Raw genomic sequence first — 19,437 nt, 5'->3', positions numbered from 1 at the left:
AATGTGGATAATCCAGCTGCCTTTAGGCATTCATGTTTAAAAAAGGTATGCTTCATAAAGGTAAGAATAAAAAGACTATGAAAAATTGTAGCAGGAAAAGGTTTAGAAAGTGCCTTCCTCACAATTACTAACATTTACTTTAGTTTCCTTTAGGTCAGATCAAACTCTGGGAGGCTAAAGTTGAAGAGGTTGACAGATCCTGTGATTCGGATGAAGATTATGAAGCCAGCGGGCGAAGTCTGTTATCCACACATTACACCATCGTGATTCACCCCAAAGACCAAGGTCCCACTTACCTCCTAATTGGATCTAAGCATGAAAAGGTACTAAGGACTTACTGGTTGACTTAAACTATTATTATTGAGTATTGGTAATAATTTTAAAATGAGCATAAGTGCAATCAAAGATTTACATACAAACATGTTGGACATAGTATTCTTAGTATCATAGTATTTCTGATATATTTCAAACAGAAAATATACACCCTTTCTTGCTTAACAGATGTTAGATTTCATAGTATTTTTTATAGTGAGAAATTAGTAAACATCTAAATATTCAACAGTAGGAAATTGACTAAATAAATATGATATGTCCATATACTGGAATATCCTGTAGTCTTTATAACTTTTCTATGAAGAAATTTTGGCAATAAGGAAGTATTCATACGATATTAGTAAAATTCAGAAATTCTAATCATCTATTTTTAATATAATCTCAACTATGTGAAAATATAATCTACATATATATTTTAATAGAGTGGAAAAGAGGCCAGCAGTTATATTTGGGGAGTAGAAAAATGGAGTATTTTCTTTTCCTTCTTGCATTTTTAATACAAAAAGCTGTACATAATTAATGTATACAACTGGATGTGTTTGGAGATAATATGCACCTATGAAAGCATCACGATCTATGCCATAAACCTATTCATCACTTCCAAAAGTTTCCTCTCGACCTCTTTTTTATTATTATTATTATTTTTTTTTTTTTTCCTTTTTCTCCCCAAAGCCCCCCGGTACATAGTTGTATATTCTTTGTTGTGGGTCCTTCTAGTTGTGGCATGTGGGACGCTGCCTCAGCGTGGTTTGATGAGCAGTGCCATGTCCGCGCCCAGGATTCGAACCAACGAAACACTGGGCCGCCTGCAGCGGAGCGCGCGAACTTAACCACTCGGCCACGGGGCCAGCCCCTATTATTATTATTTTTATATGTGTATGATAAGAACATAAGATCTACCCTCTTAGTAAATTCTTAAGTATACAATGCAATATTGTTGACCGTAGGCACTGCGTTATACAGTAGATCTCTAGGACTAATTCATCTCGTATAACCAAAACTTTGAACCCTTTGACTAATACCTCCCTATTTCCCCTTTCCCCTGGCCCCTGTTGACTACCATTCCACTTTCTGCTCCTATGGGTTTGATTCTTTGAGATTCATCATGTAAGTGGTATTATGTAGTATTTGTCTTTCTGTGTCTGGCTTATTTCACTTAGCATAATCCTCCAGTTTCATCCATGGTGTCACAAATGGCAGGATTTCCTCCTTTATTTAAGGCTGAATAATATTCCATTGTATGTATATACCACATTTTCTTTATCCTTTATCATCGATGGACATTTGATTCCATGTCTTGGCTTTGTAAATAATGTTGCAGTGAACATGGAGGTGCATATATCTTTTTGAGTTAGTGTTTTATACAAATTTATATTACCAAGTTTCCTTCAAATAAATACCCAGAAGTGGAATTCCTGGATCATACGATAGTTCTATTTTTAATTTTTTTAGGAACCTCCATACTGTTTTTCATAGTGGCTGCACCAATTTACATTCCACCAACAGTGTACAAGCGTTCCCTTTTCTCCACATCCTTGCCAACACTTGTTATGGTTAATAATAATAATAATAATAATATGATTAATAATAATAATATGGTTAATAATAATGGTTAGTAATAGCCATTCTGACAGATGTGAGGTGATATTTCATTGTGGTTTTGGTTTGCATTTCCCTGATATTAATGATGTTGAGCACCGTTTCGTGTACCTGTTTGCCATCTGTATGGCTTCTTTGGAAAAATGTCTATTCAGATCATCTGCCCATTTTCTAATTGGATTGTTTGTCTTTTTTGCTATTGAGTGATATGAGTTCTTTGTATGTTTTGGATATTAACCCCTTATCACATATGATTTGCAAATATTTTCTCCCACTAGGGGGTTGCTTTTCATTTTGTTGATGGTTTCCTTTGCTGTGCAGAAGCTTTTTAGTTTGATGTAATCCCACTTGTCTATTTTTGATTTTGTTGCCTGTGCTTTTGGAGATAAGGGTCCAATTTCCTTCTTTTGCCTTTGGATATCCAGTTTTCCCAATATCATTGATGGAAAAGACTGTCTTGTCCCTGGTGTGTATTCTTGGCACCCTTGTCAAAAATTAGTTGACCATATATGCATGGGTTTATTTCTGGGCCCTCTATTCTGTTCCTTTGGCTTAAATGTCTATTTTTATGCTAGTACCATACTATTTTGATATATTACTTTGTAATATATTTTGAATCAGGAAGTGTGATGCTTCCAGCTTTTTTCTTTTTGCTCAAACTTGCTTTGGCTATTTGGGGTCTTTTGGGATTCCATGTAAATTTTAGGATTGTTTTTTCTGTTTCTGTAAAAAGAAAAAACCAAAAAAAATTGGGATTTTGATAGGGATTGCATTGAATCTGTAGATTGCTTTCAGTCGTATGGACGTTTTAAAATATTAATTCTTCCAATCCGTGAACATTAGATGTATTTCCATTTATTTGTGTCTGCTTTAATTTGTTTCATTAATGTTTTATTGTTTTTGGTGTCCAAGTCTTTCACCTCCTTGGTTAAGTTTACTCCTAAGTATTTTATTCTTTTTTTTTTTTTTTTTGCTATTGTAAATGAGATTGTTTTCTTAACTTCCTTTTCAGATAATTTGTTGTTAGTGTATAGAAATGGACCTTATTTTTGCATGTTGATTTTGTATCCTGCAACTTTGCTGACTTTTATAATTAATTCTAATAGAGTTTTTATGGAATCTTTAAAGTTTTCTACATAAAAGATCATGTCATCTGCAACAGAGATAATTTTCTTCTTCCTTTCCGATTTGGGTGCCTTTTATTTCCTTTTCCTGCTCTATTGCTCTGGCGAGGACTTCCAGTATTATGGTGAATAGAAGTGGCGAGAGTGGGCATCCTTGCCTTGTTCCAGATCTTAGAGGACAAGCTTTCAGTTTTTCACCATTGAGTGTGATACTAGCTGTGGTCTTTTCTTATATGGCCTTTATTGTGTTGAGGTATGTTCTTTCTGGGTATTATTTTCTTCTTTAAATTTTCTGGATTTCTTAAGTACTTTGTATGCGTTATACGTATGTATTGGCAGTCAGATTTTAAATTTGATAGAATTTATTGATTTCTTAAAAGAATATTAACTGGTTATCTTTATTCTAGTCTCTTAATATCATATTAGTTTCCTTAATTTTATCGTGCTTTTCTAAGAAACATATGTGGAAAATAATAAAGATGTGAACAATGGGAAAACGTACTATGAACACAATTCAAGTGAGCCTGCTTCAGAACTGCTTGATTAAGTGGCTTTTAGTTATTATTTAAAAATTAAAGAGTTTTTTCAGTGTCAAAGTTTTCTACTGTTTATGCAAGTTGTTTTTTTCTTAAGTCGTCAAAAACTATATCTCGGTTAACATCTCTATTAATATGTTCTGATTTTAAGGACACCTGGCTTTATCATCTGACTGTTGCAGCTGGAAGTAACAATGTAAATGTCGGATCTGAATTTGAACAACTTGTTTGCAAATTGCTAAATATAGAAGGAGAACCTTGTAAGTTCATAACATATAAGGCTCTGTGGTTTATGAAATGGACCCCAACCCCTTTAGCCTAATGGAGTTTTCACTTTCTAGGTTCCTTGTTCCAAGCAATGTACCCATCTTTTCATTTGTACTTTGCTTGTCATGGGCCAGGATTCTCATTGTGGTTCTTATGCTCCAGGGACACCATCATTCCTCAATATGCCATGTCCTGTCACACCTCTCTGCCTTTACCCACATTACTCCCTCTGCCTGGGATACCCCCCTTCCTTCACATTCCCCATCAACCTGATGAAATCCTACCTACCTTAGGAGCTCTCCCAGCCAGCCCACCCCAGCTCAGCATTGGCTTGTAAAAGGTGCTTAATAAATGTTAAAATTATGTCCCAATGCACTTTGCCATTTAACCCTTTTATAGCGTTTGTTGCTTTGCATTGAAATTTTCTTGTATCTAAGGTTTTCCCATTGAGAGTCTAGATTCTGTGTTCTGCTTTACCTGGTAAGAGAGATCAAATTTTATTTGCAGTGTTCAGCACAGGAATTTAATAAATGTCGATTTTAGGAGTGACTTCGAGTTCCTCTTTATCTTTCTATCGCCTCCTACTTTGGCTTCCCTCTCTATATCTCTCTCCCCAGCTCCTTCTCATGTATAGTCATCTCCCTACCTAGGTCACCAGTTTTTAACACATTTGAGTGACGTGCTAATGCCCTGGTAGACTTGTTTCAGCTTCAAATATTAGGACCAAACTCTTCTAGATTTAATTTATCCAAAACAGAAATGTGAAAATCCCAGTGGCCTGGAAACTGAAGTAAAATAATGTTGCCAAAGGTTTTTCCTGACCTTTATGTGTGAGCCAGGCCTGAATGAGCTGTTTTTTAAAGGGCTAGTTTAATGGGAGGCCAAAATAAGTGATTCTTTCTGTTTTCTGTTCATATTTTATTCTATATTTAGCTTCTCAGATATGGAGACACCCTACTTTGTGTCATAGCAAAGAAGGAATCATTTCCCCTCTGACAACACTACCTTCTGAAGCTCTGCAGACAGAAGCTATTAAATTATTTAAGGTAAAATTTTATATGGAGTTCTATGTTGTTAAAAACTTTAATTGGAAAAAATAAAAAAAATAATTTAGGTTGTAAAATTTCACCCTGTCCAAGAAAATTCAAAATGTGATGATGATAATGATTAAGAAAATTTACTGAAATAAAATTAGATGAATCTAATATGCTTTCTGAGTGAGGCTTTGGGATTTACTGAAATAAACGATCTGCAGTTTGGGTAATGTGAAACACAATATCAGAAGAATCATTTCCTCTTCAGCCTCTCAAATGGAGAGATTTCTCACATCGCGCTAATCTCAATATTGGGAGAGGGGTCTTCTCCAATGCTACTCTCAAATTCTTGTTACTCAACGTCTATTAGAAATCCCTGATCACTTAAAACTTGCCATTTGACGACATCACTCTTTATCACCCCCCCATCTCTGTCATCAATCACCTTTTAATAGCTCCTCAAATTTCATTAAGGATTTTGGCTCCCAACTCACATTCTTTCTCTCCACCTCAAATCTTGCTGTTATCCTGAACGATTCACCAATGCTATGGTCTTAAGATTCCTGACCTGCTCAGTGCCAGTAAGCTTCACCTCTTGGCTACTTCACCTTCCCATTCTCTGTGTTTACACCCTGACTCACCATCCTTTACAAGTATGCCACCTCTAAAAGCTTAAATTCTAGTATCTCTTTCTGTAACCATAATCTCTTAGCCCATGAGCTCTATTATTTTCTTACTCTTCCACTTTTCATCCTCACTCAGACCTTTATTTTGGGCCATATATTTTCTTTAAGATCAAGAAGGAGCATAATAACTGCCCCTTGGCTTTTCCTCCTTCTTTAACCAGTCTAGGTTACTTTGTATTAATACTCATAGTTCCTTGGGACCCATAATTCCATGCATTCTTCAGCCAAACCCCAACCTAGATCAATACTGCTGTCTTGTCTGCCTCCACATTAATCACATGTGCACTGCTGGAAAGCATCAAACAACCATGTGGACTGGAGCCAATATAGGTCATGGTCTTCATTCCTGAGAATGTCGACTGTCTTCTCTTTTTGCTTGTCTTTGGTCACGTCCTCCTCCAACTCCCTACTCAATAATGCTCCTCAAAACAAACTTACCTTCTATTTCATTGAAAAAATTAGACGGCATCACACATGATCCCCTCAAATCTCTCTTCTCAACAGCCTTCTTTTGTCTATTTTCTCCTCCTTCCTCCAGTTTCAGAATATAGTATACCTTCCATGAACTCAGGTCTTGACTCCACACCAGACCCTTGGTACTTCATTTTCTTCTAGTCTGTTAGAGTCTCAATTTTTGTCTTTCTTTTGGCTTCTTCTTGCCTCCATTTCCCTCATTTCAAAAAAATTATCTGTTTATTAGATAATATTAAGGAATTATTGTTAATTTGGGGGGATGATGACATGATGGTTATGGGAAAAAATCTTTATCAATTGGAGAGCCATACTGAAATATTTATTGGTAAAATATCATGATTTGCATTAAAATACTCCAGAAAAAAAGTGGAAGGGGGATTGAATGGAACAAGTTTGGCAAAATGCTAATAATTGTTGACATTGGTGTAATGAGTGTTCATTATACTCTTCTCTCTACTTTTCTTCATGTTTAAAATTACCATAATAGAAAATTTTTTAAAATCCACCTGTAGAATACACAAATACCCACAGCAAGAAAGGCTCTATACAAATACATTTGAAAATCTGGATGAAGTTATCATCTTTATAACAAAATATACATGGCCAAAATCAATCCCACAGGTGAATGAAAATTTAAACAGAGGAATTTACCAAACTTTATAAGTGTAGATTATTTCAATGCTTTTTAAACTGTCCCAAAGCTTAGAAAAGGAAATTTTCCAAAAATGTTTTTCTTTTACTCTTTACTTTGGAAGAAAATAAAGTACCCAACGCCACAGTCATCAATACATGACCAATTTTGTTTTATTCTCCCCATCCCCACTACTCCCCCAAATTGGATTATTTTGAAGCAATTCTTAATCATCATATCACTCTATTCTTATTTTGAAGTAAGTATTTGACACCAAACCCCAGAAAAGATTGTACAAAACAGAGCATTTCATGCAAAAACTAATAAAATTAGTAAACAGAATCTAGCATCATATTAAAAAGAATACTAAATGATGACCAAGAGAGATTTGGATGGCTAAATATTAGGATATCCCTTAATATTATTTATTATTAGGTAGACAATCATCTCTATAGATGACAAATTTAATATCCATAAAATAGTGACATATACTTCCTGAACATGGTAAGATATTTCTGTCTGAGCTAAAAACAGGCATCATGCTTTATTGGGAAATGCTTGAAACAGTTCCACTAAAGTGAGGAACAAAACAAGGATAATGACTCTCCATTATTATTTTTTAAACTTTTAAAGTATAATTTATACAGAGTTTATCTCCATTATTATTAATATTATTTAGTATTCTATTAGGAGTATTTACCTATTGTAACTTAGAGAGTAAAAAATTAGAAGCATACAAATTGGAAATGCAAATATTTACAGGTGATATAACTGTATACTTAGAAAACAAAAAAAATACCAAACTACTACAGACAAAAAGAGAATTCAGTTAGATAGTGAGGTATAAAATTAATAAGTGGAAAGCAAAACCTTTTTTATGTACAAACATCAACCAGTTAGAAGAGAAAAGGAAGAACTTCTACTTTTGCCATGATGGAGCAACAGGGACTGGATTTACCCTACCAGTGGTTTTCAGACATTGAGTGACAGGCAGTGCAGGACAATAATCCTCAGAAAAGCAAGAGAAGTAAGCCATATGATTGCTGCAGCTTAAATGTCTGGAGAGAGTTTCAAGACTTCAGTACAGGAAGGGTGAACACAAATAGAGCCTGGCAGTTTTCCTGAATTGCCGAGACAAAGTTCAGAATTTGAGGAGGCCAAGGTGGTTAGAATTCACAAGACTGAGAGAAGAGAGCTGAAGAGAGCACGCCAGAGATCTGTAGTGGGTTCCTTTTGAGTTTTCAGCTGAGAGTTGATAAGCATATGTGTGTGAGGAAATGACCTGAGGCTAGGGAAAGAACTACCAGAAAGGAATAGGCAAAAAAATTCCTGGAGCTTACACAGAGATGGAAATAGTTTGTGTGCCTATCATCCAGAGTGGAAAGATTTCCTAACACACTGGGCATCAAGTAGAGTACTCAAGATGGAAGCCACATTGACTTTTAATGACCTAATCTCAGACATGGCATGCTATCATTTATGCCATATTCTACTGGTTACACAGACCAACTCTAGTACAATATGGAAGGGGATTACCTAAGGGTCTGAATATCGAGAGGTGGAGACCATTGGGGGCCATCTTGGAGATTAGCTACCACACTTCATATGTCTAAGAAGGTAGAGGAAAACACGAGCATTTTAAGGAGACTAATGGAAGATATTTAAAAGACCCAAATTGAACTTTTAGAGATGGAAAATGCAGTGATTAAAATAAAAACACACTGGATGAGATTAACAACAGATGAGAATGCAGTAGGAACGACTAGTGAACTTGAAGACATAGCAATAAAAATTATCCAAAATGAAACAGAGTGAAAAAAACTGAAAAAAATTTGAATAGAGTACAGTGAGCTGTGGGACAATTTCAAGCAGCCTAATATATATGGAATTGAGTCCCACAAAAGAGGGAAGAAAAATATTTAATGAATAATGGCTTAAAGTTTTCCAAATTTAATGAAAACTAAACTCTGAAATCTAAGAAGCTTGATGAATCTCAAACAGAAGAAATATGAAGAAAACCACACTAAGGCACATCATATTCAATTGCTTTATACAAGTTATAAAGAGAAAATCTTAAAAGCAGTTATGTACGTGTAGCGGGGAGAATAACATAACACACAGAGAACATAGAAAAGACTGACGGCTAACTTCTTATTGGAAACTATGCAAGTCATAAGATAGTGGAGTAACATCTTTAAAGAACTGCAAGAAAAAAAAATCTGTCAAACTAGAATTCTATATCTGGTGAAAATATGTTTCAAAAACAAAGATGACATAAAGGCTTTTTCAGATATAAAAAAACTGAAAGAATTAATCCCCAGCAGAACAATACTATAAGAAATGTTTAAGGATGCCCTTTAGGCAGACAGAAAATGATGCCAGATGGAAATCTGGATCTATACAGAGGAATGAAGAGCACTAGAAATGGCAATATATGGGTACATATATAGGAATTTTTCCTTAATATTTAAATCTCTATAAAAGATAATTGATGGTTTAAAGCAAAAATAATAATGCTATATTGTGAGGTTTAAAATTATATATAGAAATAAAATATATGACAACAATAGCACAAAGACTGAGAGAAGGGAAATGGAAGTATACTATTATAAGGTTTTTAGACTACATGAAGTGATATAATATTCCTTAAAGGTAGACTGTGATAAGATTAAAATATATGCTATAAACCCTGAAGCAGCCACTTAATGAAAAAATCAAAGAGGTATAGCTAATAAGCCAACAAAGGAGGTAAAACGGAACCATAAAATATACTCAAGTAATTTTTTAAAAGGAAGAAAAAGAGGAAAACAGAAAAAGAACATATGAGACAAATATAAACTGAATAGCGAGAGAGTAGATTTATACCTGACCATACTAATAATCACATTAAACATAAATGGGTAAACATTCCAATTAAAAGGCAGAGATTGTCAGAGTGTATAAAAAAGCAAGATCCATCTATATGCTATGACAAGCAGTATTTTTTGTTTTATGACACTTATTCTAAGGAAGAAAGACTGACAGTTGAAGAACCTGCTTAAAAGAAATTGATTTACCTCCCAGAACTTTATTTTATTTCCAAATTTCAATGTCAATAATAAGCCCAATATATTTAATTAAAACAAATATTTTTATTACACTATAACTACAAATATATTTGATACATTATAATAACTTGAGACTGTACATGCAAATGTTTTTAAGAATTCATAGAAAACTCACAAGGATTGAAGTTGCTTCCCGAGCCTCTAGGCAATGCCATTCCAAACTTTCTCAAGTAGGAGTAGCTACTCTTCCAGTCATGAACATAATAAATTTTCAGTTGTATTAAAATGAACTGTTAAGATGAAGAATGATAAATATTAATATCTTACCTTGAACTATTGCTAAGGAAGTTTATACTATAACCTTTTCCTAGTAACCTATTCTAAAATTTAGTCTCTTGGGAGGAAAAAAAAGCACTTATTTACATCCATTTTAAGTTATATAGGCTACTATTTCTCAAAATATTTTTCTCAGTAAACTAGTTAAGATGCCAATTGCTATCTACCATTAAAAAACAAAGATGGGAAGGGATTGTAGTCAAATAAATTTAGAAAACTCTGGATTAAACAAATGAAATTATTTGTTTACTTGTTTACTTTTCATAGCAAGATTTCTCAGATCCTTTAATATGCTAATATGATACAAATCTTCAAGATTTTTGCAAGACTATTTAATGGTGGAAATCTTTTTCCATTGAGCATTTCATGTAATGCTTTGGGCAGCAATGCTTTAGGTTAGAGACTAAATGTATTTGATTATATTCTGTTCTCAGAAGAGATAAAGACTACCTACTATATAACAACACAATAATTAAAGCCAATCATTGATGTTTATGAACACTTCCCTTTGGTCTTTCTTAATATGTATATTTATTTAATCAAATTTTAAATCTATTTATTCATTATAAATTTACTGTGTCATTTTATGCTGTGTGGAGGATACAAAGATAAATAAGACATAGCTCCTGTCCTTATGAATCTTATAGTCTGGTGGCCGAGAGGTCGTTAATGTTCCATATGCCCTTCATGTAATTGCATATTCCGCTCTTAGGTGCAGTATTCTACAAATGACAGTTAGGTCCAGTTGGTTGATAGTGTTGTTCAGGTTTTCTAAATCCATACTGATTTTCTGTCTACTTGTTCTTTCAATTATTGAGAGAGGGGAGTTGAACTCTTTGACTGTAACTGTGGATTTGTTTCTTCTTGCAGTCCTGTCAGTTTTTGCACCATGTATTTTGAAGCTCTGTTATTAAGCACATAAACATTTAGGATTGTTATGTTCTCTAGATGAACTGACCCCTTTATCATTATAAAATGCCCCTCTTTCTCTCTGGCAGAGTTCCTTGCTCTGAAATCTACTTTGTCTGATACTAACGTAGCCACTCCAGATTTCTTTCGATTCGTGTTATCGTAATATATCTTTTTCCATCTTTTTAACAAAAACATATCTTTTTAAACAAAAACTGTTGCTAAGAAGAGAATCAATATAATTCATGCAGAATAAATCTAATCATTTCTTACCTTGAGTATCCCAATGTTTTTTGTTTAATTCAGACCTGCCAGCTTTTTATAAATGCAGCAGTTGATTCCCCTGCAATTGATTACCACGTATCTCTAGCCCAGAGTGCTTTGCAAATCTGTTTGACACATCCTGAGCTACAGAATGAAATTTGCTGTCAGCTCATTAAACAGACAAGACGGAGACAGCCTCAGAATCAACCAGGACCATTGCAGGTATATACTGATACATGTACATGCAATTTAAAATGATGTTGTTTTCCTCATTGTAAGAATGATACATATTCAGTGTAGACATTTGGAAAATACAAAAGCGTGAAAAGGAAAAATTATTAATATTTTGAAGTATGTCCTTTTGGTTTATTTATATATGTATATGTCTATATGTAAATGTATATGTGTGTATATTTATACACACTCACAATTTTTCACATTACAAGAGTTACAGTGTCCATACTACTTTTTTAAACTATGGAACATAATCATTTCCCGAATCCTTCAACATTCTTCAAAACATTAATAGTTGCATTAATATCAATTACTATACATTCAGGTTGTTCCAATTATTTTTCCTGTAATAAATACCACTACAGGAGAGACATCTTTGCACCTAAATTTTGTGTACAACTCTAGTGAATTTCTTTGAATTTATTTCTAGAATTTCCTTATGTTTTCAATAATATTCAGATAATTCTTCTTTTAAATTCTTTCCAGGTAAAAAAGTACTATTTCACTACTGATTTAGGATGTGTTTCTTTAATTATTAGTGCAGTTGAATGTATTTTTCAAGTGGTTTTTAGTCACTTGTGTTTACTCTTCAATGAATGCCTGTTTTAATCTTTGCTTATTGACTGCCTGTCAACCACAGGATAAAACAGAAATTTCTTACCCTAGCATATAGAACTCTCAGAGTGGATCCAGATTTTGTGGGACTTGAAGTTTATACAATGAATATTTTGTACTCTCTAAGAAAAAGAGTACAAAATACATTACTTTTATACATTTTAAAAGAACATATGACTATGTAAACACAGTTAAGAGCACCTGTCCCAGGGACTTGAAAGGGGCTTGTGCATGAGAAGGGTTCTAAAGCTTAAGCTTCATTTGCATCAAGGGCCCTTCATACTCTGGCTCCAGTGGCTTCGGCTTTCTCCACTTCATTTTATTCATCCTGCCTCCAGCGTACAGTGAATGAATAAACTCTCTCTATTCTTCAAACACACTCTGCCTTTGCATTATCCTTCACCTTGCTCCTGGCATTATTCCTGTCACCTGGACCCCTCTTCTTTCTTCCCACCTGTAGACAGTCTAGCCCAAGCAACATCTCTCCTGGAGATTCTTCCCTGACTCCCACAGCAGTTAATCATTCCTTCCGTTGGTTATACTTTAAAAAAAAAAAATTACATGGTATTAACTATGTTATATTGTAAATCACTGTTTAAATATATAACATCTTCTCCTAGACTGTGGGTTCCTCAAGGGCAGAGACAGTGCCTTCCCCTCCCCTTTCCTTGTTATGTAAATTTTAAAAATTATTGAAGTTATACTTGCATAATGAAAAAATTTAAAATAGAAAAGAGACTACAGAACAAAGCAAAGAAAAAATAAAAGTTACATATAATCCTATTACCTAAAGATACCTCTGTTAATATTTTTATACTTACTGCTTATTTAGGTATTTATGAATGTATTTATGTGTGGGTAGATTGGTTTTGTTTTTGGGTACATGATTTTATACTGTTTTTCCATCTGCCCTTTCTCACAGCCATTACTTGTATTTTAATGGATGAGTAAATGCATAAGTGAACAAAAAAGGAACAATGTCCCTAATCTTTGTGTGATGTCAACAAGGATTGCTATATCTACATGTCTGTAGTACCTCATTGTAGACAATAATATACACAACTAGATGGATTATGGATCTGACCCAAAGTGGAGTTTTTATGTTTTTATATATTGTAAATGCTCTAAGGAGATAATGTATATGTGGAAGAAGCAAAAACATTTTGGGTCAAGAAAGACTGTCATCATCCCTTTGCTCTCATGACTTCTGTCAGTCACACTCGTTCTGATGTGGATCTCTGTCTGCCATGTGGTGTCTAACCTATGGTGCTTCTCTTTGCCCAGGGCTGGCAGCTCTTGGCGCTCTGTGTTGGGCTCTTCCTTCCCCATCATCCTTTCCTGTGGCTCCTCAGGCTCCACCTAAAGAGGAATGCAGATTCCAGGTGTGCAGAAAACTAGCCAACTGAACCGTTTATGTGGCCCCTGAAAGTCTACAATAAATCATAAGTATTTAGTAACCTGCTGGGTGCATTCGTGGAAGAATGTGTGAAACAAATGTTAGTACAAGAAGCCTTTGGTTATCATTTACATGGAGCTTGGAAAATATTTTCTTTGTTATGTTAATCTCTCATGGAAGATTGCAGTTAAAGCTTGAAAACCTGACAAAGAATATTTTTAAGTGAAAAGTCTATGTACATTTCAAATATGAATGACTTAGCATTAGTGGGTGTTCATTTCAATAAAAACAACTATTTTGTTTCCTTCCTTTTCCCTATGACTGTTTTTCTTCACATTGAATTCTTTTATATAGAAGACTTCCCTCATGGTCTTCCTTCCTTTTATAATTGTGTGTATTTGAATTACGTCAGAATTTTTACTCCTTTGAAAAAGACATTTAAAATCCAACTGTCAGATGACTTTCTAACAGTAGGACCTAGGGCACTCAGCCAAGGGTTATTAGGATCATTTTGTCCAAGAAGTTCTGTTGGATTGCTTAAATAGACTCTGGGACTAAAACAAACAAACACAGTGAAACAAAACACAACTTGGAAGCAGTAGGAAAATATCTTCCAGTTTATAATACATTTTGGAGACTCTGAACTGGGTCATGTGATTTCAGATGCAGTCACTGAGAAGCCCCAAAGGGTGACATTTTAGAGTCTGCCTAGAGGGCACCTGAATACAAATATATCTAGAAATGTTATCTATCTGGTTTTATAAGTAGGATAAAAATTATTTATAACAAATGAGGGCAAATGAGATCTCTATACAGCTTTTACATTTATTTGCTCCAGTGGTTTTGTTTAATGCTTAATGTTTTTTAAGAGGTACATGTTTTCATAGAGTAAAAAAGGAAACTATATTTTTATTTTTGTTTGAAGATATGTTCCTATCTTGTTTAGCAGTCAAATGTTAACCTGTGTGTTCTTCAGAAGAGAACTCTGCTGCATCATGTGTTTCTTAAGTTATCCTACACTATTTATACAATTATTTTCTTTATATTTCTTCATATAATCACTGTATATTGATTATATAATGACTGGTAATTTTAAATTCATTTTGTGTCTATAATATGATAAAGGTGAAGAATGTTTGTGTAGAAGTTTGATTCAGTCAGTGGCAAAAGTAAAAAGACTGGAATTTGAGAAAAGTTACAGTGGTTTAAGATTATCATTCAAAAAAAATTATTGTCAAATTTAGCATAATACATTGTAATAATGTACACCCAGGAAAACTTTCTTAACAGTTGTATGTATATATATATTTCCTAATATATATATATATTAGGTTGTCTTAATTAAATTTATTCTTAGGCTTTATCGTAAGTTTTGTATTATAGGACAGAATTTGGAAAATATGCCATTTATTGCCAGCGATGTGTAGAAAGAACGCAACAAAATGGAGATCGGGAAGCAAGACCCTCAAGAATGGAAATTCTTTCAACCCTTCTTAGAAATCCTTATCATCATTCTTTGCCCTTCAGTATCCCCGTGCACTTCATGAATGGGATATATCAGGTAGGTTAGGCTTTCTGTCTGATGCAAACGTGCTTAACGTAGAATCCTATATATAACCTCTGTGGAACAGGGAGGTGAGACTGTCTACCTACCTTTGTCCGCAGCTGGCAGTGTTAAACATGCACATATCTTAGATCTTCTATCAGAACAGTTGAGTTTTGAAACAGTCTTGCAAAAAAGGATTCATACTAAAAACAAATTCATATTGAGCCAAATTGCAGGAGGAATTTCACTGCCATTAAATTCCGATGTAGAAAAACAAAAATACTTTAGTCAAGGCCTTCCCCCACCAGTGCACCTGCTAAGAGGAAATAATTACTAACATTGGGTGTGTACAAGGTTAGTCTCTCTAAAGCCTCCAAATCTCAGGAATTTTCTAGGAAAACTTATCCTAGTTTTGGGCCCTCCCAACTTTCAGATTGAGGTTCTTGCTTATTAGCTGAAGCAGACATGTTCCAAGGCTAGCAATTAGTCTTTGTAGCCATAAGCCTTTTATCACGGAATTCAGATACTTAACTGCATATTAAAGAAACAAATATTAAATGCGTAAAGGTGTTCATTTGTTTAAGTGCATTTCTTGTTTATTATTTTTTTTCGTTTGCTTAAAGATTACATGTCATACTGTAGTTCTTGGTTTGCTTGTAATGGGTAGGCATACCATCTCTGCAAGATGTTTATAGCTGTCAAATGATCTTTCTATTTTGATTCATGTCAGTGGGCTGAAGCCAAGATTTCTGAATTCTTACAGCAAGCTAATGACTAAAATGATATTAATTTTTTCCAGTGGAGCTTTAGGGAAAAGAAAAGTTAAAGCACCTAGATAAATATGCGTTATCATTAGTCATGCATCAAGTATGCCCTGTTTTCCCCCTGAAATCTAAGTTTGAAATGTACATACTTATTTTATTCAGAGAACGACTTTGTTATTTCTGTGTAGGTAGTTGGATTTGATGCATCCACCACAGTGGAAGAATTTTTGAATACTTTGAACCAGGATACAGGAATGAGGAAGCCAGCACAGTCTGGATTTGCATTGTTCACGGATGATCCTTCTGGCAGGGATTTAGAGCATTGTCTTCAAGGAAACATCAAGGTAAAACCAAGTCCTTTTAAGGAGGCAGACGCAGCAAACAGCAAAGAAGCTACTCTTTGCTATTTGCAACAAGTTTAGTTGAGGAGTTTTCAAAAAATTTAAGCAGGCTAATCTTGACACACACACAAAAATTGCAGGACTTTGTTGAAGCCATAGACTTTTAGTCTGCACACACATAGACTCCATGTTAGAGAGGAGAAAAGAATTAACAATAGTAACAATACCCTAAATATTCGGGTATTAAGGTGAAGACATGGAAGCTCTAGGAAAATGGCTTTCCATTTTATTCATGCACTCGGCAATTTATTGAACTATGTATTGTGTCCAGAAGCTGGACTGAATCCTGTGGGGAATACAGAGAAGAACCAGAACAAGTCCCTCCCACAGTGAACTTACCATTTGCTTAGGGAAGAGCAGCCTTATACACTGATAACCTTAGAGTTGAAAGAGGTAAATGTTTTCAGAGTACTGTGAACATTCCACAGAAGAGATTAAGTTCAGCATTGGACAGTAGGGAAGAGCTGAACTGCACCTTGAAGGATAGGTAGAAAATGGACCTGTGGAAATGAAGAAGGGATTCCAGACTTAAGGAGAGACATGAGCAAACACAGAACATTGGAAGATATTTTAAAAAGCTTTTCTAGGTCATAGTAAAATAACTCGGTAAAGTTGCCATCTAGTGATGGTGACAGCTAGTAATATGGAATTGCATAAGGAGCCTTAGAGAAACAACCCACTTATTTTGTAAAACAAGGCCCAGAGCAGGAAATGATTTACCCATATCAAACAGCTAGAATTGGGTCTGGACCCTTACCTTACTTGATATGGTCCTTGATTGCTCTTGGAAATAAGTGCCTTGTTATGGAGTGAAGGTATTTTATGATTTGGAGATTAAAGCACTGGGGCAGATTAGGGGAAGAACTCGATTCGTAAGTAATAGTTTACAAGTTTAGAGCACGTGAAACATTAGTTAACTCCCAAAGCCTAGCTCCACTTGCAGAACAAGCTGTTGGGGCTGCATGGCGTTCCACAGAATACTGCTAAAACTCATACTTAGTTCTTCAGGAGAGTTGGTTGGTAGATATAGTTTCCTCCCAGACCCCTTTGCCTAGCTCTTCAGCTGCGTATTGAGAAATCTAGATAAATGAATGTCTTTTTTTTCTCCTCAGCTCCAGGTACATCCTGTTCAGTTCAACAAATCCAAATGTAAATTTTTGAGACAGACTCCACTCCTAGAGGACTGTCGTTAATAATTAATCAAGAAGTAAGCTAGCATTTTTGGTTGACTTGAGCTGAGTAAATATCAGGGGCTTTGGTGAATAATGTTTACCACAAATTTTTGAAAACTTTTATTTATAGTTCTGTAAGTGACAGGTTAAAAAACAAGCAAACAGTTTTTTTGGTTTCTAAAGACTTTTTGTTCTTTCCCAATCAAAGAATTTTAAGATTCTATTTCATATTTCTTTGGTATAACTTCATTTTTTCTAATCTTTATAAACTCAGAAGGTAGAAAAGTTGCTTCTTCAGTTAACTAAACCATGAAAAAATTCCTGGAATCTTCTTGTTTCCAATCTCATGCAGTCCTTCGTTAAGATTCCTTTTTGAGTAAAAAATTCATGGCCACAGTCCAAAGTTAATGTGTGTCCAAAAGGATAAGTGGACCAAAGAGTGATTTATAATTAAATTCTAAACTCAGAGCTGCACAGAATCTTAAAACAAAAGCTTCAGTCTATTTGGTTTGATCATATTAATTGAAATTTTTCAGGCTACAGACATACTTGTCTTCAGAAAATGCTGATTTGAAAACCATTATAAATCTTTGTTTTCCACTTCCCTTCTAGATTTGTGACATTATTTCTAAGTGGGAACAGGCTTCCAAAGACCAGCAGCCTGGGAAATGGGAAGGTACGAGAACTGTTCGCCTCACTTATAAAAACAGGTGTGTAATACTATCGCCAAGTGCCAAAGTAGGGGTATACACTTATATTCAAATCATGCGCTTAGAATTTAGTTTCCTATGGAACAGCCTCAAAAGTTGTCATATTTATTTGTGTGTTTGTTATTCTGTAAATGGTAACTCTACTTCTATAGGAAGAAACTGTCACATAAAATTTTGTTTCTAATTCCAGTCTACTAATGTTATGAATAATTGTATTTTATAAAAATATGCTTTTGGACAAAAAATAGGAAAAATAGCTGCTCTCTTTGGGTAGTCAATACAAGGATGAATTTTTCACCTTCAAAATTTCCTTTAACACTATTATAACATTTTTCATAAAGATTTACTAAATACTCAAGTGCAAATCTGTAGTAAGAAGAAATATTCTTGTTTACCTAAGTGTTTTAGAAGTGATATATTCATATTCATTCATTCTCATTCTTTCATATTCTTTCTCTCTCTCTCTGTATTTATCGAGTTTCAACTATAAGGCACTTAGCTAGATGTTCTGGATACAATGGTAATAAAAACAGACACAGACACAGTCCTTGATCTTTGGAAACTTACAAGATAGTGAGGAAGATGCTTGTTAATCATACAGTAACTCTAATGAATATGTAACTGCACATTAAGTTCTCTGAAAGAAAAGAGTGTGGTTCTGTGAGAGCACATAACAAGAAGCCTGGCCATTGGGAGGCTTCTTTGAGGAAATGATGCTTATGCCAAGGTCAGAAGGGGGCTGGGAGTGTGGGAGCATTGAAATGGGTTGAAAAAGATGTTCAAACGCCGGTAGAGGGAGACTGTGCAGAGTGTTTCAGGAGTCAGGAGAAACCCAGTGAGGCTGGAGCACATACTTTGGCGTGTGGTCAGAAACCAGATTTTCTTTTTTTCTTTTTTTTTAATATCTCTTTTTCTTCCATGCATCAGCAGAAGGTGGTACGTAATAAATAGTGTTCATTGACCAGGTCACATTAACTGTACCAAAAAAAGTTATTTTGCTGGTTTTATTTGGATCTTGTACCCCATAAAATAAGGAATCTAAAATATCAGACCAAGAGCCTGGTGGGATTATTGGTGTACTATTAACTTCTTTCATAGGTCTACTTTTGGAAGATGTTCATAGACCTAAAATTGGAATGTAAGAAGTAAAGGCACTATATAACATAGAGAATGTAATAGTCTTTCATCCAGTTCAGGGTTTCTTTTCCTAATAGTCTATTCCACAAAAATACCCAAATACGTGGACAAGAGTATTCCAGTATGTCCTATATCTTCTTTACCATATTTTTTTATAACAGTGAAAAATAAGTGTTGGGAGGGGTGGGGAACTTACATGTTTATTAATAGGGGAACAGTTAA

General features: G+C 34.6%; 1 protein-coding gene and 1 long non-coding RNA gene across 3 annotated transcripts in view; one reads left to right on the top strand and one right to left on the bottom strand.

The window, feature by feature from the left end:
* LOC139075575 (uncharacterized) overlaps positions 1-17,344 on the bottom strand; it is a 30,056-nt gene extending 12,712 nt beyond the window's left edge. Inside the window, exons 1-4 of the long non-coding RNA XR_011526116.1 lie at positions 16,954-17,344; positions 16,536-16,696; positions 15,139-15,278; positions 9,907-10,021 (exon numbers count right to left, since the gene is read on the bottom strand). This is a non-coding gene — a long non-coding RNA (uncharacterized lncRNA). The remainder of the gene's footprint in view (positions 1-9,906; positions 10,022-15,138; positions 15,279-16,535; positions 16,697-16,953) is intronic.
* The window catches only part of PLEKHH2 (pleckstrin homology, MyTH4 and FERM domain containing H2), a 102,594-nt gene that overhangs the window by 63,863 nt on the left and 19,294 nt on the right, over positions 1-19,437 (top strand). The window contains exons 17-24 of one of the 2 annotated variants that reach the window (XM_008531519.2): positions 144-323; positions 3,744-3,852; positions 4,793-4,905; positions 11,283-11,462; positions 13,374-13,471; positions 14,869-15,046; positions 15,984-16,139; positions 17,981-18,078. In XM_008531519.2, coding sequence (XP_008529741.2) covers positions 144-323; positions 3,744-3,852; positions 4,793-4,905; positions 11,283-11,462; positions 13,374-13,471; positions 14,869-15,046; positions 15,984-16,139; positions 17,981-18,078 — 1,112 coding nt within the window. Of the gene's footprint in view, positions 1-143; positions 324-3,743; positions 3,853-4,792; positions 4,906-11,282; positions 11,463-13,373; positions 13,472-14,868; positions 15,051-15,983; positions 16,140-17,980; positions 18,079-19,437 lie in introns of both variants that reach the window. The other variant, XM_070572780.1, reaches the window with a different exon arrangement.

Source organism: Equus przewalskii, chromosome 14 (genome assembly GCF_037783145.1).
Source record: "Equus przewalskii isolate Varuska chromosome 14, EquPr2, whole genome shotgun sequence".
In the NCBI taxonomy this organism is placed as follows: domain Eukaryota; kingdom Metazoa; phylum Chordata; class Mammalia; order Perissodactyla; family Equidae; genus Equus; species Equus przewalskii.
Note: the sequence above shows the minus strand (reverse complement) of the source record. Positions and strands in the feature narration are given on the sequence as shown.